The sequence below is a fragment of the Oryctolagus cuniculus genome, chromosome 1, assembly GCF_964237555.1.
Source record: "Oryctolagus cuniculus chromosome 1, mOryCun1.1, whole genome shotgun sequence".
Taxonomy (NCBI): Eukaryota; Metazoa; Chordata; class Mammalia; order Lagomorpha; family Leporidae; genus Oryctolagus; species Oryctolagus cuniculus.
In genome coordinates this window covers 76,983,989-77,005,959 of record NC_091432.1, presented here as the reverse complement: position 1 = coordinate 77,005,959, position 21,971 = coordinate 76,983,989, and the positions used below count along the sequence as shown (strand labels likewise).

Below are 21,971 nucleotides of genomic sequence, written 5' to 3'. Positions count from 1 at the left end.
CATGTGGGATGGTGTTGCAGGCCATGGCTTTGCCTGCTATGCCAGCGACATTAATCAATTTTTAACAGATTCAGGTGTTTTGTAGACACAGTTCTAAAAACATAATGATATTCTCTTCCTCTCTCCCCCCGCCAACCTGAAAAGAATTTTATGGTTGATGACACTGTATTTCTCTGGGATGCTTTATATGGATATCGTGTTATAATTCAATATTCAGCAACTGAAGGTCACAATCAAGAGAAATTAGGCAAAATATACTAGATCATAAACATGGATAAAAATAATTTAAAAGTATGTTAAGTGTAAATTTGCTAAGTCTTAGAACTGGAAGGTTTACAATTAAAAATCATTTAATCATGCTTATTAAACTAAAAGTGGACATATGTTTCCTAGGAATTTTTATACTATAGCCACAGGTAATAATTCTAGTTTCTTCCAGCATAGAATTTTATTTGAACAGAAGATGAAGACAGCTTCTAGCTGAAGCTAATTGGCTAATAGCTTAGTTTGCTGAAAATGGTGTAGTAGTTTCAACCTTAGAACTCAAATCTGGAAGCTTTGAAAAATCCAGAAGCCCAGGCAATATTCTGGGACAATTACATTGGCAGCACTATGGGAAGAATATAGATACCACCTGGGTTAAGACTATTTCTCGGCTGGCGCTGGGGTTCAATAGGCTAATCCTCCGCCTGCAGTGCCGGCACACCGGGTTCTTTCTAGTCCTGGTCGGGACGCCGGATTCTGTCCCGGTTGCCCCTCTTCCAGGCCAGCTCTCTGCTGTGGCCAGGGAGTGCAGTGGAGGATGGCCCTGCACCCGCATGGGAGACCAGGAGAAGCACCTGGCTCCTGGCTTCGGATCAGCGTGGTACGCTGGCTGCAGCGGCCATTGTGGGGTGAACCAATGGAAAAGGAAGACCTTTCTCTCTCTCACTGTCCACTCTGCCTTAAAAAAAAAAAAAAAAAAAAAAAAAAAAAAAAAAAAAAAAAAAGACTATTTCTCAGATGGCTCCAGTGTGCGGCTGAGGTTGCACAGTACTGAATTATAGGAAGTTTATACATTAAAATAGCCAGCTAAAATGAGGCAAATTCTGATTGACACTATGTGGAAAAAACATATAGTATAATGATAATAAGCTATAATCTGAAGAATTCCTGAATTTTTAAAAGGATTTATTTATTTGAAAGGCAGAGAAAGAGAGACAGACAGACATTGATTTTTTTATCCATTGGGTCACTCCTCAAAGGACTTCAATAGCCAGAGTTAGGCCAGGTTGAAGCCAGGAGCCAGGAACTCCATCTAGGTCTCCCACATGGGTGTCAGGAACTCAAGTATTTGAGCCATTCTCCGTTGCTTCCCAGCACCATAGCAGGAAGCTAGATCATTAGCCCAGCAGCTGGGGCTTGAATTGGCACTATGATATGGGATGCGAGCATCCCAAGCAGCTGCACCACAACACTGCTTCAGCCTCATAAACTGAATCTGAATTATCTCATTTGCTCTGGGAAAACGCACACACACACACACACACACACACAAGTCCTCATTAGTAAATTCCTACACCTTGCAGAATTGCTGAGAGACTTAAGTGTAAAATGCTTGAAAGAGTATTTGGAACAGTCCTCATGATATATACTTAAAGCTATATGCTTATTTGATTTACATATGAATTTTAATCAGATCACTGAATGGTTGAGTTCATCATATTCAGTCACAAAATGGTCAAATTGCTTGGGCACACAAACCATTGGTCAGTCCTGCAAATCCTCTGTATTTGTGAAAATTAGTAAAAACCATGCAGTGGGGAGCATAACACTGTAAGAACAAGACCAACAACTGACATTCTGTAAAGAACTTTTTAAAAGACCAGCTGTTCATGATTCTGAAGAAGGGGCGTCCCAGATGAAGACAATTCCTGTTAGGCACTCACTGATTTAGGAGCTAGTTTGGAAACAGGAGAAGGACTGTGTAAAACAAACCAAAAATAGAGAACATATAAAATTGGAAATTATACCTCAAAAATGTTTTGTATGAATATACTTCAAAAGTTCATGGAAAGGAGACTGTTGTGGCACATCAGGTTAAGCCGATGGTTGAGATGCCTGCATCCCATATCTGACTACTAGTTTGAGTCCCAACTGCCCCACATCTAATCCAGCTCCCTCTACTGTATCTTAGAAGGCAGTAGAAGATGGCCCAAGTACCTGGGTTCCTGCCACCCATGTGGGATGTCCAGATATAGTTCTAGGCTCCTGGCTTTGGCCTGGCCAAGCCCTGGCATTTTGGCCATTTGAGGAGTGAACCAATGGATGGAAGATCTCTATCTCTCTCTTCCTGTTTCTCTCTCTCTCTCTCTCTGCTTTTCAAATAAATAAGTACATCTTAAAAAAAAACTCATGGAAAATGCATATTCTGAAGAAATTATGCATGGGTTTCAAAAATTTTTTGCCCTAAAATAAATATATTTTAATTTTATTTCTGTGAATTTTTTAAAGATGTACTTATTTATTTGAAATGCAGAGTTACAGAAAGGCAGAGGCAGAGAGAGAGAGAGAAAGAGAGAGAGGGAGAGAGGTCTTCCATCTGCTGGTTCACTCTCCAAATGGCCGCAACGGCTGGAGCTGGACAGATCCGAAGTCAGGATCCAGGAGCCTCTTCCAGGTCTTCTATGTGGGTACAGGAGCCCAGGGATCTGGACATCTTCTACTGCTTTCACAGGCCATAGCAGAGAGTTGTATCAGAAGTGGAGCAGCCGGGACTCAAACCAGCACCCATATGGGAGACGGGCACTGTAGGCAGTGTCTTTACCCACTATGCCACAGTGTTGTCCCCCATGAAGTTTTGAAGTACCCTCATATACTGAATTTTTAAAGCACCAGGAATATAAAGTATATTCTCCTAAGTTCAAATATATAAGGAAGTACTTTTTAGAGTAGTTACATTTCATTTCATAATTCATCCAAAACTTTTATATTAATATAGCCATTATTAATATACTTGTTTTTGACAGGCAGAGTGGACAGTGACAGAGAGAGACAGAGAGAAAGGTCTTCCTTTTTTTTGCCATTGGTTCACCCTCCAGTGGCCACCGCAGCCAGTGCGCTACGGCCAGTGCACTGTGCTGATCCGAAGGCAGGAGCCAGGTGCTTCTCCTGGTCTCCCATGGGGTGCAGGGCCCAAGGACTTGGGCCATCCTCCACTGCCTTCCCAGGCCACGGCAGAGAGCTGGCCTGGAAGAGGGGCAACCAGGACAGAATCCAGTGCCCCAACCAGGACTAGAACCCAGTGTGCCAGTGCCACAGGTGGAGGATTAGCCTATTGAGCCACGGCGCTGGCCTATTAATATACTTTTAAAATAACTGAAAATAATAACTGAACTCTTACTTTTTGTGAGAAACTATTCTAGTTGAATCATCGTATTCAATCTTTACTCCATCTCTTTAAGGAAAATGCTTTTATTACCTCCATTTTATAGACTAGGAAACAGAAACCCCCCAAAATAAGTAGAAAATGTAATTATACAGCCAATAAGCAAAGAACTGTGATTCAGATTCAAACTGCTTAACTTCAGAATCAAGTTCTAAACTACCAACATACCACTAAAAAATATGTTTTTTTAAAAATTGAAATATACCTGTGTGGCCCATTCCTTTTTTCGGTCCAGTTGCAACAAAGTTTCTCTGATTATTCTCTTTCTAGCATCTTCCAGAGTGATTTTATACTGTTCTTTAAGAAGAAAATTAGAAGCCTTAGTGAGACCACTCCTCAGTAAAATTATGATACTGGTCAATTTCACTTTCTGTGATCCTTACCTCTGTTTTCTATGTATTTTTCCCTAAAATTTCAGAGTATTTTTTAGTACATCTAGTTCCTCCAATAATTTGGAAATTATTGAAATGCTCCAATAATTTACTAACACCTTACTAACACCTACTAACATTCTCTCCAGAGAATGTCTGTATTGTCATAGGATTGTGTCTCCAAAAGAGAATTTCAATCACTTTGGTACTTGTGTGACAGTCTACTTTTCAGATCACACAACTCATGACCCACAACAGGAATAAAAAGATTTTATTATCTGCTTGAGTAACATCCTGTACATCTGACTCCATCTAACTAGATTTCCAGTGTTCTTGGCATGCATTTCCCAGGGCAGGAAAGACCGAATCAGAAGAGGAAAGTGAGCAGTAGGCAGGGCGGTGAAAGTCAGTAGACCTGGCTCAGCTGAGCTTGAGTTCAGACAAGAACGTGAGATGAGATGATGTGCAGGGTTCTCCCAGGGCTGGGAAGCTTTTGTCTGAGAAGGGCCATTTCGATATTTGTGACATCATTCATGGGCCATACAAAATTGTCAGCTTAAAAATTAGCCTGCTATAGATTTATTGAGTTTTGATTCCTGCCTGCAGTTTCTTTGGCAGGGCCAGACCAAATGATTTCACTGGCCACATGTAGGCCACGGGCCAGACGTTCCCTATCCTTGAGAGTCTACAAACTTGCTTATGCTTGTAAATGTCATTATTGAGAGAACAAAGAATCAAAAAATTTTAGGTCATGAAAGTTGCTTATGTACTCAATGCCTCCTTTTAAAGGAAAATGTAGTCCAGTGGCATTAAGGCTATGTTAGAGTAGAGAGAAGTAAAGCTGGATAAGTGAGTCCAGTTAGTCCCCCCCACCCCAACAATAATTGACAAACTCCTTCCACATGCCAGACACAATTGAACACACTGGAATATTGCTGATTTTGACAGATACAACCTTTGTCCATTGTCACAGGCACATTCTCATGGGGAAGGAAGATCGTAAGTAAATAAGTAAATAAATATTTCAGGTAGTGATGTGTGCATGAAGAAAAATTAAAATTCTTTATTTTAGATAGGGTGACAGAAGAAAGCTTTTTTGAGGAGGTAAGATTTGAGGAGAGACTGAATCAAGTGAAGCAGTCAGCAATGTGAAATAGGAGGAATGTGTAGTATGCCAAATAGGTTAATCTGAGACTAATCAAAGTTGGCTATAATTTATTATAACTTCTCATCTTTTATGTCCCCACTAGTTGTGCATTACTTATAACATATGCAGGATAATTATTTGGAAGTCAGGAAGTATTTCCCCACACAAATAATGTTGAAAATCATGGTTGCTAGATTTCTTGATAGGTCCACATAGTCTCATTAAACTTCTGTAATGAAAAAAAAAAAAAAGTCTTGAAGTGCTATAGACTCTAACTGCCATTTAGGACACTCTTGCAAAGCAGATTTTCTTCTTAGACCAAAGAAGCCAAAGTAGAAGTCCTAGGTATTTTCTGCTACAGGAGATCTGCAGGTCTTTCAATCAGACCAGGAGCCAGGCTAAGGCAAGCTACATCCAGAACTAGGGAGCCAGACGCCCGGACTGAATGATTCAGCCCTTGTCTATACTTTGTACCTGCCTAACTATTTCCACTATCAGATGAAAACTCTGAGAGCAGAAATAAAAACTTCTGGACTGTATCTTTCTGTTACTGTATCCCTGCAACAGGATACTGACAAAATATTTTGAAGGAAATTAGATCTGGCAAACTGCATGTCTTTGCTGGGCAGCAATCTGCAGCTTCAGCACAGAGCAGCAGCAGCGGCGGCAGCAGCAGCAAATGATGGCTCTTAGTGGCAGTTTTGGTGGAGAGGGGAGTAGGAATAAGAAGAGAGAAGGGGAGAGTTCTCCCAAGAGGTGCAATCACTGATAAAGGGGGTCAGGAGAGGGTAGTTTCCTTAACTGATAGAGTTGAACTAGAGTGGCTGCAGCCGTGATTTATAAACAAGAGACTTCATTAGGTTCTAGGAGCTAGTCTAACTTCACATCTGGAAAATAAGGAGTGGAAATCTTTATTATTCCTATCTATATCCATCCATCCATATAACCTGTATTTTTCTCCCTTTCATTTAAAGTAATCACTTGAATACTTAATTCTTCTAATCTCATTTCCGATGGAATGTCTTTTCTTTTTATTTAGGACCTTCACCATTAGGTTATTTATATGAAACTTCTGCCCACTGAAACACAACGACCAATTGAAAAGTTGTGAGGGATCAGGAGTTCAGCTGCCATGGATTTTACATTCTTAGTTTCAGAAAGAAATCATAAAACCTGGAGAATAACATTAAATATTAACTCTTGACTGTGTCATAAAAAATAGATGACCAGATATGCTCTGACTGAAGTTGTTCTATTGCCACATTATACTGAAAAGGCAATTTTAACATTTGGTACTGTTCCAAGTTCCACATAAAATTTTATTTTTCTTCAAGCAGGTAACCTTTGTGATTTCAGTAATGCTCTCAGTAACAACTGTTCACCATTCACTTGTGAATGTAGCCAAAGACAGCAGGAGTGTGTAAGAGTCTCCTTCTTGTAAGAGTTTGAAACACCGCTGGTAGGAGCTTGTGAGATTATGACTTTGTGCTCCAAGACTCCTGGATACTCTGATTCCCTGTCTAATGTGGACATGTCTCCAAAGCTGGCTCCAAACCTGGCTCCAGTTCCTGACTTCACAACTAATTGCCTTCCTAGGAGGCAGCAATGATGGCTCAAGTAACTGAATTCCTTGAGACCTACATTGGGTTCCCAGCTTCCAGTTTTGGCTTGGCCCTGCCCTGGCCATTGTGGGCATTTGAGGAGTAAACCAGCAGATGGGAGCTTTCTCTTTGTGGTCCTTCTTCCTCTCAAATAAATTTTTTAAAGATATAATTATTTATTTGAAAGTCAGTTACACCGAGAGAAGGAAAGACAGAAAGAAAGGTCTTCCATCCACTGGTTCACTTCCCGGTTGGCTGCAACAGCCAGAGCTGTGCCGATCCAAAGCCAGGAGCCAGGAGCTTCTTCTGGGTCTCCCACATGGGTGCAAAGGCCCAAGGACTTTGGCCATCTTTTCCATCTTTTCCAGGCCATTGCAGAGAGCTGGATCGGAAGTGGAGCAGCCAAGTCTTGAACAGACACCCAAATGGGATGCTGGCACTGCAGGTGGCAGCTTAACCCTCTACACCACAGCACCAGACCCTCAAATAAATTTTTTTTTTAAATTTTAAGTCATGCTTACCCCCAAGGTAAAGCTAAAAACTTGCCATGGGAATCCAAATCCTATTAAGTTGGCAGGTACCAATGCCACCTTACTAGTTAAAGTGATCAGTTTTAAGTTCATAACTGATCATAAAGATAGGATTAAGTGTCAATGGGATCACATAAACAAGACCAGTGTCTGCTAATAACTGATAGAATTAAAAAGGCGGGAACAATCCAACATGGGAAGTGGGATACACAGCAGACTCATAGAATGACAAATGCCCTAAACAGCACTCTGACCTCAGAATCAGCCCTTAAGGCATTCAGATCTGGCTAAAAAGCCCGTGAGAGTATCTCAAGAATGGAAAGCCAAGACACTGTGGCAAAAATGACCTAAATGAAAGATCTCTGTGAGTGAGATCTCGGTGGAAAGAAGGGGTCATCAAAGAAGGAGGTACCTTTCTCTGAAGGGAGGAGAGAACTTCCACTTTGATGATGGCCTTGTCTAAATAAGGTCAGAGTTTGTGAACTCAAGAGGCTTCCATAGCCTTGGCAGCTCATGACAAGAGGCTCAGGTGATTACTGACATCATAAATAAGACTGTCAATTGTTAAATCAACAACAGGGGTCACTGTGCACTTGCTTCCCATGTAGGACTTCTGTCCTTAATGTATTGTACTATAAGAATTAATGATTAATCTTCAGACAGTACTTTAAAAAAATTTCATCATGTTCCTTTTTATAAGTAGACTTGAACCTAAGTTTTAACATTTGCTTTTAGCGTACAAAGAACTTTGAGTATTGGTAAAGTATAAAAATCAAGATGCTCTATGACTGAACTATCTACTGACAAGTAACAGCCCCACTTTTTCTGTTTTTCTGGGCCTAATCTAAGGTTCCTTTTCCTTTATTGAGAACAAGTAACCTTGGCCTGGATATTTCAGTGACTCTTTTGTATACCCAGTACCCCAGTACCCCTTCTAGCTGAAGTTCAGAGGAGCAGCCCAGGAGCTTTCTCCTTATGCCTCCCAGAGCTCAGGGATAGCTCCTCAACAGAAACAGTTTGGACAGCTGACTATCTGTGCTGGACCATAGTACCATCTGTGCTAAGGCTGACCAGTGACTTATGAAAGGACACAGACAAAAGTCTTTGGTCATCACTGAATGGGTGGATGAGGAAACAAGCTTGATTCAGAATGTGGACTGGAGAATACAACAAGCAATGGCACATGGGAAAGAAGAGAATGGAGAGAGGCACACAGGATAGAGCATAGTTGTCATGAGAAGAGGTCACAGATCCTGAGATAAATGTAGGGAGGAGCCAATCCAGAAGTCTCTCTATTCAGAGTCTGTATTTAGTTCTCCTGTTCTTCACTTATAAGTGTAACATACACAAGCGTGGTTCATGGGAGGTCAAGCAACTTGAGTTTTGTCTGCCCTGCCCTTCCCACCACACTCTTTTTGAGAGAGAAAGAGAGAGCGCGCGTGAGAGAGAGATACCTCCCATCTGCTGGTTTACTCTCCAAATGCTGACAGCCAGGCAATCAATCCTGATCTCCCAGATGTGTAGCAGGCACCCAGCTCCTTGAAACACTACTGCTGCCTCTCATGGTACGTATTAGCAGGAAGCTGGAATCAACAACAGCAGAGTCTGGACTTGAATCCAGGCACTTGATACAGGATGTGGGAGCCCCAAGTGATGGCTTACCCACTGTGCCAAACACCCACCCTTCTCTTCCCTTTAACATTCATGCTCTGAGGGTGGTGATTCCCTTTCAATAAAATATAGCAGATTCATGACTTTTCTGGTTACTTTGTGGTTTAAAACCCTTCTCAAAAGGAATTAATATATCCAATTATTTGCAATAATCAAAGCTTTCATTTCAAAATTATGGTGATTTCTCTTTCCTAGTATGTGCCTATTGTTACTGAGTTTCCGTGCCTCCTCTCTTAGGGCTGAAGGGAAGAGGGGAGCATAGAAATGGGCAAGAAAACCCTCAACTTGTCTGACACTGGCTCAAGCTCCTGTCCAACTTTATGGTCCTTGCTGGCACTTATGGCTCTCTCCTTCTCTAATGGGACTGTTTGTGTAGGTTCTTTAACAGGTTTATAAAAACACTCACTCCAGGGGATGAAGGCCTGGCCCAGGCCACCAGCTACTTGCTCTGTATTCCAAAAGAATGGGTAGCTCTCCAAACTCGTTCTTGCGGGACCAGCGCCATGGCTCACTTGGTTGACCCTCCGCCTGCTGCGCCAGCATCCCATATGGATGCTGGTTCCAGTCCCCGTTACTCTTCTTCCAGTCCAGCTCTCTGCTGTGGCATCCTTAGTGGAGGATGGCCCAAGTGCTTGGGCCCTGCGCCCACATGGGAGACCAGGGGGAAGCACCTGGCTCCTGGCTTCGGAATGGTGCAGCACCGGCCATGGTGGCCTTTTGGGGAGTGAACCAACAGAGAGAAGACCTTTTTCTCTGTCTCTCTATCCTCTCTCTGTCTATAACTCTACCTGTCAAATTAAAAAAAAAAAAAAACTAGTTCTTCCTTAGATTTTTCAAGGATGAGTGATAAACTAGATCTCAACATCCCTCAAACTGCAAGGGAAACACATTAAATAGTCTGTTTCCTTCAAGATCTTCCATCTTGATTTAAGGGGAGAATTTCTCTTTACCTGCTCTTTTAGGGGACTTAGAGCACACCAACAGCTCTTTCAAAAAACTGTGCCCTAGTTTCTAGTAATCTCTCCTTGGCTTCTTCAACTTCTTTCATAGACTGGAATTCAGTGGTCAGGAGTGTGAACCAGGTTTTCTGCTTCATCATGTTGCAAGTCTTCATGGTGACTCATTTCACTTGGAAGCATGTGTACCTTTTATTGCCACCTCATTTTCAACTGAGAATAAAATATTTTTATTTGGATAGCAAATTTCACTAATAATAAATCCTTCTTTTCCTTAAAACAGTCTGAGTCAATCTCCTTTCCTTGTAAGTGAAGCAGCCTAACACAAACCCCATGATCACAAGTACTGGAGGAGACTTTCCAGAAAAATAATTGAAGATGGGTGCCCATGTAGAAGGGAGGAGAAGGAAGAAAAGGTGAAGATAATGCTATTAAGGCTTCAGATCAGTTTAAAGTCCTGGCCATATTCCTTGTGTCCAATTACTGGCCCCTGAGGCATTTTAATTGTTCCTGGGCAAAGTGGCTGCTGCTACATTCACAGTTAGAAAAAGTGCCTAAAACTAATGGGAACTAAGACAAGTTCATAGCAATAATCTTCTAATGGCCTCTAAAATCAGCTATACCCCATATTCTGACCAAGAAATAATTCAATATGTGTTATTGCCACTGTAAAGTTGGACATGATAACATGAACACTTTCCATTCAAAGAAATCATCCAAATGATCAAATGGATTCAGTTTTTATGAGAAGATTACTCTTTCTACTTTAAAAATGAAAAGTGAAGAAATACTGGCTGAAATATTTAAAAATTTCTAAACACATCAGAATAATTTTTAACTTTTTAAAAAAAGTATCATTCTGGTGCACAGATACATAGATCATTGGAACTGAGTGAAAATTGTAGAGAGAGACCAAGGTACATATAAGAAATTAAAGTATGATAAAGTTAGGGTAAATATTGATTACTTGATAAATGATGTTGGGATAACTGGAAAACCATCTGGGGAAAAAATAGTGTTGGATTCCTACCTTACACAAAAACAAAGACTTAAATATATAAACAGTAGGTTGGGAGCAAAGGAGGGAAAAGGCAGTGTGGGAAATATCACAGCTCTTAAAACTGTATATATGAAATACATGAAATTTGTTCCCTTTATATAAGTAAAAAATTTAAAAATATGAAAACAAACATAATAATTCTAGAAGAAAATACTGGAGATTTTATTTATAACCTCATAAATAATAAAATCAAAGACTGATAAATTGGGCACTATAAAAGTACAGAATTTCCTCATTTTATAAAAAGCACACAAACACAGAAAGCACAAACAAAAGAATAATGAGTAGTGGGACAAATATTTGCAATTTATATCATAGGTAAGGAGCTATTCTCTTTAAAATGTAAAGAATGCTACAACATGCTAGAAAAGTGGGTCAAGTATGTGTGTGGTTCACAGAAAAGGAAACTCAATGTAGCACTTGAACTAATGAAAAGACATAAGCAGAGTCACTTTTAATGAAAGTAATGGAAGTTAAAGTTGCAAAGTTTTCTACATATGAGATGTTGAAGATGTGGGGAAATAGGCAACCTCAGTCACCCTGGTAGGAGGACAACATGGTATCACATTCATGGAGGACCACGCTGATCAAAATAAAAATCAACAGGCTGTTTGGCCTAGCTATTATACTTCAGAAACTCACTTAAGTGAAATCATGTAAACACAAGGAGATTGCAGCATTGTTTATAGTTATGAAAGACTAGAAACAACCTAAATGCTTATAAATAGGGGACAGGTTAAGAAACTTACACCACAACAAAACAGTATAGCCATTTGAGGAATGAGGCAGTATCAATGTGTACTGATTTGTAAGGATATTTGTATTGTATGAAAAAGCAAATGAGAAATTGTACCTGTAGGAGACATCTTGGATGGCTACCCAAGAAACTGGTAATGGTCATTTTCTCCAGGGAGAGGACCTGAGTGGGCTGGTGGAGGATAGAGTGGGAGTTGGCAGACACTTTGTCTATTATTAAGAACCTTTTGAGAAGTTGGAACTCCAAGCTTAGATGGACATGAGGCCAAATTTACAATATGACTGTGGTGCAGAGGTCTTGAACTGAGTCACTGACATAAGAATGAGTCCAGAGGCAGGGCTCTCTGATAAGTGCCCTGGCAGGAGATTATGGGGACCACTACACAGGACCCCTTCCTCAACACAGGGCAACATCACCAACTGGCTTCTGGACTATCATACACCTACAGAGCTTTTTGGGCTGGATTGTCTCTGTTTAGTCTGTTCTTTGACTTTCCTGTTTCTGGGTATCTGTTGTTATTTTAATCCACTATACTTACCTCAGTGACAAGTGGCCTTATCCTGCCCAGATCCAGTTCTAGTAAAGCCTCATAATGCCCAAGGCTATATCTTACTCCAAGCCCTATTCCCTTTGTATCTCATGTTTGTTCTTCATTTTTTTTTTTCCTGACTGCAACTTAATTTACTTGGGGATTTTGTCTTCGTTTGCCCCAGGTGAATTCTTTCTAATATAACCTTTCCCCAGGATCCTCCTACCACAGTGAAACTGCCCCAGACACAGGAGTAGGAGCACAGAGACACCACCCACTGAGTCAAGCATCTTTCCAGCTTCCCCCATCTCTTTACTTCCTCTTCTCAGTTTCATCGGTGTCCTGGGATCATTTCTGTACTGCCTTCCTCCACCTTTCCCCTTGGGCTCATAGCAGCTTGTGCAGCCAGCAGAGAGTAAAGGATGATTCAAAGAGTACCCATGTTTTTCCTCCACCAAATGTATGCCCTTTAAAGATTTTTTATGGAACTTGAACTAGCTTAGTTGCAACTGACCTGACATTTTCTCTGCATTCTCTTTGACTTTATTGATGTCATTTTGTAAGGATATAATGAGTTTAGCATGTTGATCACTCCCTACATTCTTGTACTCTTCCCAATATTCCTTTTCACTGAGTTTTTCAAGAAATAGTTTCTCAGCATTACTTATTTGTGTGCGCATATCTGTTGAGAAGAAAATCAAGACATCACATCATTTATATTGCCTTTGCAACCATTATGTGTTGCAATTGCTTTTATGAAGTAAAGATCTGATATGAAAATACTGTTAAGCTCATAAGTACTATTTTATATCTACAATTTAAGAGAGCCTAAACTATTTAAACTATTATTTATCCCTGATTCAAAATCTATTTCTGGTTATAAAATAGATGTGTGCTTTGGGGCTGTGGCCGGAAGATTTAATAATTAACCCATTTACCTAGGAATCCACAAGTTTAAATTATTCATGTGGTAGCTTAACAGGGGTCCTATTTTGTAGATCACATTTTATAAAACGTATTTTTAATTAATAAATTATCATTTTTTTCTGGCCACTATGCCACTGGGAAAAAGTGATTTTTAACTTATATCCTTCCTAGGTCTTTGGCAACTATTTTTGTAAGTAAATTGTTTGATTCAGTCATCAATAGTTCATTTGCTTGGACTTCCGTTGTGTTAAGTGATAGTAAATGATAGTCATAATAGCACATCTTCTTCTCTCCCCACCTTACTAAAACTTTAGAGTGAAAGACAAGTTCCCCAATTAAATATGTACAAATATTGAACCATGTCAAACATATAAACTTTCAGTATGCCCTGGCACATCTTTAGGCCTGAGTGCTGGTGTTGTGGCATAGCAGGTTAAGCTGCTGTTTACGATGCTGGCATCAGTTGCAGTCCTGGCTGCTCCACTTCCAATCTAGCTCCCTGCTAATGTGTCTGAGAAAGCAGTAGAGGATGGCCCAAGTGCTTGTCCCCTTGCCACCCAAATGGGAGACCAGGATGGAGTTCCTGGCTCTTGTTTTCAACCTGGCCCAGATCTGGTTGTTGCAGGCATTTGTGAAGTGAACTAGCAGATAGAAGATATCTCTGTCCCTCTCTCTCCCTCTCCTCCCACCACTCTCTCCTTCTCCTGCTCCCTTTCTCTATCACTCTGCTCTTCAAATAAATACATCTTTAAAATCTTTAGGCCTGAATATCATGCCACTGAATATTGTGGAAAAGGAAGCATTACAAAGAGCCAAGTCTAGTGGACTTAGTGGTTGCTTAGCTCACTCCCACACATCACCTTGTTTGAAAGCCCCTTGAAGTAAGACCACATTTTACTCATCTCCATAAATCCACCAGTTACTTGGTGCTCAATAAAAGTTTATTGAGTGGCTGAAGCACTCCAGTCAGGCCAGAGGGATGTTCTTTAGTGCAAAGGTTCAGAAAGACTCTAGATGTGTCTTTTTCCAGAGTTGTACATAAGGTATTTTAAATTTTCTTAAGAGATGGTGCTTGTTAGGGTCAAGAAACAATTAGTAACACTACTATAACACAGATGGGCAGCAGGCCTCTCACTGGAACAGACTGCTGCTGTCTTACCACTGTGCGGCATTCAGCTTTGAAGTGAGGGTTGGTATATGTCACTCAAGATTTTGAAAGACACATGGATGTAGTGGTTGCTGTTCTGTTTTCTTTTCTTTTTTTTTTTTTTTTAAGATTTATTTATTTGCTTGAAAGGCAGAGTTACAGAGAGGGGGAGAGAGAGAGAGAGAGAGAGAGAGAGAGAGAGAGGTCTTCTATCTGCTGGTTCACTCCCCAATTGGCTACAATGGCCAGAGTTGCGCCAATCCAAAGCTAGGAGCCAGGAACTTCTTCCAGGTCTCCACGCAGGTGCAGGGGCCCAATTACTTGGGCTATCTTCCACTGCTTTCCCAGTCCAGAGCAGAAAGCTGGATTGGAAGTGAAGCAGCCAGGACTCGAACAAGTGCACATATGGGATGACAGCACTGCAGGCGGCGGCTTTACCAGCTACGCCACAGCACAGGCCCCTGTTCTTTTTTCTTAGAACCCTTCTCCCTTGCTTTCTAGTAACATGGGTATGCATGAGCATGTGTGGGAGTGCACACACACGCAAAGATTTTTTTTGAATGGTGAAATCTAACAACATGTGAGGGCTGGATCAGGTCAGCAGTATCCAACCCTTCTGCGGCTTGGTTATGTGGGAAAATTATTATCCCCTTTATGCTTAGGCCAATCTGATTTGGATTTTATCTTTGCAATTATAAGAGTGCTATCTAAAAGTTGAAAGAAAGGGGTTGCAGTTGTACTTCCTAGACCTTAATGTGCATAGGAATCTCCTGACATCTTGTCAAAATGCAGTCAGATTTGGTAGGTCTAGGTGGGGCCTGAGAATCTGGACTGCAATAAGCTGTTGTGTGAAATAGCCATTTCTGCTCCGCACCAAAGAGAGTTGCAAGGGACTCCCTGGTACATAATGTCTAAGAAATTCTTCCTTGACACATCTGTCCTCTCATTTTCTCTTTGATTCTTGGTGCCTGTAGGACTCTTTCTTTCTTGGACCATCACATGCATGCCCAGCCCTCCTTTACTGTGCTCAGTCATCTCACTTGGCCCCAGTCCTGTATGACACATACATCCTCTGCTCAGCCCAAACCATAAACAGGCATACCTCAACTAACTGGGACCACTCCCCTGAGAAGGCAGTTTAGTGAGCATACTTGGGCAGCTTTTGGGGTCTCACTCCCTTCTCAAGGGACTAATTAAAGTATTCCTTCCAAACACAGCGTAACTCTCTGAGAGGAGTCCTGCAAAATGCACCATCTCTCATCTAGCGACATAACGGTTGCTAATAGAGAGAGTTGGGCAGGGGGAGGGTTATGGGAACAATTTTAGAAATTTCTGAAAATGAAGTTTTCTCCCAATATATGATCTTGGAAACTATTTCACTCAAAATGAAAACTATCTAATGAGTAATGGGCCTGTTGTGTGCAAAGTGCCCCAGGTAAGTAGGTAATTGAAACATCTGGAGAAATTCAGGAAAATCTCATCCCTTGTTTTGGCTCTTAGCTTCTGGTACTGCTTCCTGACAGTGCTCAATTGTTTCTCCTGTTTTCCAGCTTCCTAGCAGACATGGTATTGACAGAAATTCTGACAGAAGTGGCTTAGAAATCCTAGCAACAAGTTTGGGATTGAGGAATAGTTATAAACCATGAACACATCAAAACTACACACGAGTTACTCCCAGGATTCTATTTCCTAACCTTGCAGCAAGCGTGTATCCTGGCTTTCATCACCCATACCTAGCATCATTTCTCCCCATAGCCTACAAACTTCCTCTTTCCCAACTCTAATCCTTTCTAACATCTAAATCATGGTGTTCTTAGCTCCCTTAGATAGTGGGGAGAGAGGATGTTTTTGGTTATGTTTACCTTATCATTCCTAAATCTACACCGAGGCTAAAGCCAATGATACCACCAAACAATAGAATTTCTCAAAAAGAAAGAACAAGTCCCTGCTGTGAGGAGAAGCTGAGAACAGCACTTAACAGGAACCCATCTAGCATTCAGAGTTAGTGGATTCTACCTTTGTGATCACTGCCCTTATTCCTCCTCCTCGCTCGGTTTCTAAATACTTGGTTATTTTCCCTCCCCTGCCCTTTTACCAACATGTGTTTTTGGCTGTGGTGGTAATGATGTCACTCAAAATACACTCGTAGCATTTTGAATATATTGGAAGACAAACGCATTAGTAAATTCTGATACAACTTTATGATAATTTTCTAAGTTCCTAAATCACCTTTCAAGTTTTTTTCCTGGTCTCTTTCAAACTTCCATTTTTCTTTCATCGCTTCTTCAACATCCTCCCTTGACACAGCAGGTAATATGTCTGATTTCTCTTCACTCAGCTCCTTGAGTAGGTTCCGTATGTGCCAGATCTGTTCATCCTTCAAGTGTCGGTTCTGTCACGACAATCAGCAGCAGTTAACAACGTCTGCCGAACTGTTTATATCCACATATTGAGGCTTGCAAAGTGAGAAAGAAACATTCAATGAAATAAATTATACAATAATATTTCTAAGAGCTTATGGACCATGGAATAGTCAAATAAAGCTAAGCCTATCAACACAGTAACATTGAACACAATGTTACACTTTAAAAATTGTGTTATTAAAGTACAATCCATCATCATAACACCAGATCAATGAACATTGAAGTTAAAGCTTGGAGATAAATTTTTTTCAATCTTTTACACCAACACTGTTCTTCTCTAACATACATTATTCGTGTAGTCATCTACCACTGGCCAGGTAGTGTTCTGGGCACTAGGAATGAAACAATTTTTAAAAGTACTGCTTTTGTGGTTGCCCCTCTTCCAGGCCAGCTCTCTGCTGTGGCCAGGGAGTGCAGTGGAGGATGGCCCAAGTATTTGGGCCCTGCACCCCATGGGAGACCAGGTGAAGCACTTGGCTCCTGGCTTTGGATCAGCGCGGTGAGCCGGCCACAGTGCGCTGGCTGCAGCGGCTATTGGAGGGTGAACCAACAGCAAAGGAAGACCTTTCTCTCTGTCTCTCTCTCTCTCACTGTCCACTCTGCCTGTGGGGGGAAAAAAAAAAAGTACTGCTTTTGTAGAACTTACATTCGGTCTTGCTTTTTTTCACAAATGACCCTAATTCTCTACTGTTTGGTTATGGTTACTCACCATTCAAAAACTTCCCATTTGAAATATGGACTAGGTTACTTTTGTGGGTATCCCATCCATGTTTCTAAACTAAAGAATAATTCGTTCTTTGGTAATTCCTTTTCCCTCCATCTGATTTAAAAGACAACTGCATAAAGCTGTGATTATCAATTTATGTTTATGGGAACATACCGTATGAAGATGTATTTTAGATAAAAAATAACAACCCAATGAGGATCAAGGAAACTGAACAAAGTTTTTGTACATTATTAAAATTAAGTTGGGACCTTTGCACACCCTTAACAAGGAAGAACCAGGCAGAGCTCTCAGGCCGCACCCATCTCAAGCCTCCAAGGCTCCTCCAACAGCAGGCAGTCCACTTAACACGGACACAGTATAAAAAAAAAAAAAAAGAAAAAAAAAAAACGCACAGTGACGCAAGAAGAATTAACTATGCCGAGTAACAAACACAGAAATAGAGGGAGCAAGATCAACGATGACACTATGATGCCTCCAAATAAGCAAAACACCCCAAGCCAAGAGTATGAAGATGATGAGATAGAAGAAATGCAAGATACGGATTTCAAAAAATTTATGATAAGAACATTTAGAAGTTTTCAAAAGCAAATCCTTGAACTACAGAAATCCTTAATGGACAAGATTGAAAATCTCTCTCGTGAAAATGAAATTTTAAGGAAGAGTCAAAATGAAACTCAGAAACTAGTAGAACAGGAAAGTGTAATAGTCAAGAGAAATCAAAATGAAATGAAGAGCTCAATAGATCAAATGACAAACACATTAGAAAGCCTTAAAAACAGAATGGGTGAAGCAGAAGAGAGAATATCGGACTTAGAAGATAGAGCACAGGAAAACATACAGTCAAACCAAAGAAAAGAAGAGGAAATTAGAAACCTAAAAAATATTGTTGGGAATCTACAGGATACTATTAAAAAAACCAACATTCGAGTTCTAGGAGTTCCTGAAGGCATGGAGAGAGAGAAAGGATTGGAAGGCCTTTTTAGTGAGATACTAGCAGAGAACTTTCCAGGTTTGGAGAAGGACAGAGATATCCTAGTACAGGAAACTCATAGAACCCCCAATAAACATGACCAAAAGAGATCCTCACCACGACACGTGGTAATTAAACTTACCACAGTGAAACATAAAGAAAAGATGCTAAAATGTGCAAGAGAGAAACGTCAGATTACTCTCAGAGGATCTCCAATCAGACTCACAGCTGACTTCTCATCAGAAACCCTACAAGCTAGGAGGGAATGGCGAGACATAGCACAGGTGCTAAGAGAAAAATTGCCAGCCCAGAATATTATATCCTGCCAAGCTCTCATTTGTGAATGAAGGTGAAATAAAGACCTTTCATAGCAAACAGAAATTGAAAGAATTTGTCGCCACTCGTCCAGCCCTGCAAAAGATACTTAAAGATGTGCTACACTCAGAAACACAGAAACACGGCCATCAATATGAAAGAAGGGAAAGGAAGAACACCTACCAGTAAAAGAGCATGGGAAGCTCAAAGCATATACGAGAAAATATTTCCGGGAAAATGGCAGGGCAAAGTCACTACGTATCAATTGTCACATTGAACATTAATGGTCTGAATTCTTCAGTTAAAAGACACCGTTTGGCTGACTGGCTCACAGAACACAACCCAACTATTTGTTGCCTACAAGAAACACATCTCTCTAACAAAGAGGCATGCAGACTGAAAGTGAAAGGTTGGAAAAAGATATTCCATGCCAACAGAAACCAAAAAAAAGCAGGTATAGCCATATTAATATCAGACAAAATAAACTTTAATACAAAAACTGTTAAGAGAGACAAAGAGGGACACTATATAATGATTAAGGGTTCAATTCAACAGGAAGATGTAACTATTATAAATGTATATGCACCTAATTACAGGGCACCAGTCTATTTAAAAGATATGTTAAGGGACTTAAAGGGAGATTTAGATTCCAATACAATAGTACTGGGGGACTTCAATACTCCACTCTCAGAAATAGACAGATCATCCGGACAGAAGATCAACAAGGAAACAGCAGATTTAATTGACACTATTGCCCAAATGGATCTAACAGATATCTACAGAACTTTCAACCCTACATCTACAGACTTCACATTCTTCTCAGCAGCGCATGGAACCTTCTCTAGGATTGATCACATACTAGGCCATAAAGCAAGTCTCAGCAAATTTAAAAGAATTAGAATCATACCATGCAGCTTCTCAGACCACAGCGGGATGAAGATAGAAATTAGCAACTCAGGAAACCCCAGAAAGTATGCAAACACATGGAGACTGAACAACATGCTCCTGAATGAACACTGGGTCATTCAAGAAATCAAAAGAGAAATCAAAAACTTTCTGGAAGTAAATGAAGACAACAACACAACATATCAAAACTTATGGGATACAGCAAAAGCAGTATTGAGAGGCAAATTTATAGCAATAGGTGCCTATATCAAGAAATTGGAAAGGTACCAAATAAATGAGCTTTCAGCGCACCTCAAGGACCTAGAAAAACTGCAGCAAACCAAACCCAAATCTAGTAGGAGAAGAGAAATAATTAAAACCAGAGAAGAAATTAACAGGATTGAATCCAAAAAAACATTACAAAAAATCAGCCAAGCGAGAAGCTGGTTTTTTGAAAAAATAAACAAAATTGACACCCCATTGGCCCAACTAACTAAAAAAAAGAAGAGAAAAGACCCAAATCAATAAAATCAGAGATGAAAAAGGAAACGTAACAACAGACACCACAGAAATAAAAAGAATCATCAGAAATTACTACAAGGACCTGTATGCCAGCAAACAGGAAAACCTATCAGAAATGGATAGATTCCTGGACACATGCAACCTACCTAAATTGAACCAGGAAGACATCGAAAACCTAAATAGACCCATAACTGAAACAGAAATTGAAACAGTAATAAAGGCCCTCCCAACAAAGAAAAGCCCAGGACCAGATGGATTCACTGCTGAATTCTACCAGACATTTAAAGAAGAACTAATCCCATTTCTTCTCAAACTATTCAGAACAATCGAAGAAGAGGGAATCCTCCCAAATTCTTTCTATGAAGCCAGCATCACCTTAATCCCTAAGCCAGAGAAAGATGCAGCACTGAAAGAAAATTACAGACCAATATCCCTGATGAACATAGATGCAAAAATCCTCAATAAAATTCTGGCAAATAGAATACAACAACACATCAGGAAAATCATCCACCCAGACCAAGTGGGATTCATCCCTGGTATGCAGGGATGGTTCAACATTCGCAAATCAATCAATGTGATTCACCACATTAACAGACTGCAGAAGAAAAACCATATGGTTATCTCAATTGATGCAGAGAAAGCATTTGATAAAATTCAACACCCTTTCATGATGAAAACTCTAAGCAAATTGGGTATAGAAGGAACATTCCTCAATATAATCAAAGCAATTTATAAAAAACCCACAGCCAGCATCCTATTGAATGGGGAAAAGTTGGAAGCATTTCCACTGAAATCTGGCACCAGGCAGGGATGCCCACTCTCACCACTGCTATTTAACATAGTTCTGGAAGTTTTAGCCAGAGCCATCAGACAAGAAAAAGAAATCAAAGGAATACAAATCAATAAGGAAGAAGTCAAACTATCCCTCTTTGCAGACGATATGATTCTGTACTTAGAGGATCCAAAGAACTCTACTAAGAGACTATTGGAACTCATAGAGGAGTTTGGCAAAGTGGCAGGATATAAAATCAATGCACAAAAATCAACAGCCTTTGTATACACAAGTAATGCCATGATTGAGAAAGAACTGCTAAGATCAATCCCATTCACAATAGCTACAAAAACAATCAAATACCTTGGAATAAACTTAACCAAGGACGTTAAAGATCTCTACGATGAAAATTACAAAACCTTAAAGAAAGAAATAGAAGAGGATACCAAAAAATGGAAAAATCTTCCATGCTCATGGATTGGAAGAATCAACATCATCAAAATGTCCATTCTCCCAAAAGCAATTTATAGATTCAATGCAATCCCAATCAAGATACCAAAGACATTCTTCGCAGATCTAGAAAAAATGATGCTGAAATTCATATGGAGGCACAAGAGACCTCGAATAGCTAAAGCAATCTTGTACAACAAAAACAAAGCCGGAGGCATCACAATACCAGACTTCAGGACATACTACAGGGCAGTTGTTATCAAAACAGCATGGTACTGGTACAGAAACAGATGGATAGACCAATGGAACAGAATTGAAACACCAGAAATCAATCCAAACATCTACAGCCAACTTATATTTGATCAAGGATCTAAAACTAATTCCTGGAGCAAGGACAGTCTATTCAATAAATGGTGCTGGGAAAACTGGATTTCCACGTGCAGAAGCATGAAGCAAGACCCCTACCTTACACCTTACACAAAAATCCACTCAACGTGGATTAAAGACCTAAATCTACGTCCTGACACCATTAAGTTATTAGAGAACATTGGAGAAACCCTTCAAGATATTGGCACAGGCAAAGAATTTCTGGAAAAGACCCGGGAGGCACAGACAGTCAAAGCCAAAATTAACTATTGGGATTGCATCAAATTGAGAAGTTTCTGTACTGCAAAAGAAACAGTCAGGAGAGTGAAGAGACAACCGACAGAATGGGAAAAAATATTTGCAAACTATGCAACAGATAAAGGGTTAATAACCAGAATCTACAAAGAGATCAAGAAAC

At 40.3% G+C, this 21,971-nt stretch overlaps 1 protein-coding gene across 5 annotated transcripts in view; it reads right to left on the bottom strand.

The window, feature by feature from the left end:
* Positions 1-21,971, bottom strand: part of CCDC83 (coiled-coil domain containing 83) — a 68,666-nt gene that overhangs the window by 23,850 nt on the left and 22,845 nt on the right. For 4 of the 5 annotated variants that reach the window (XM_008263084.3, XM_002708468.5, XM_070076436.1 and 1 more), the window contains exons 4-6: positions 16,353-16,515; positions 12,564-12,731; positions 3,633-3,724 (exon numbers count right to left, since the gene is read on the bottom strand). In XM_008263084.3, the coding sequence (XP_008261306.1) occupies positions 3,633-3,724; positions 12,564-12,731; positions 16,353-16,515 (423 nt within the window). The remainder of the gene's footprint in view (positions 1-3,632; positions 3,725-12,563; positions 12,732-16,352; positions 16,516-21,971) is intronic. The other variant, XM_008263087.4, reaches the window with a different exon arrangement.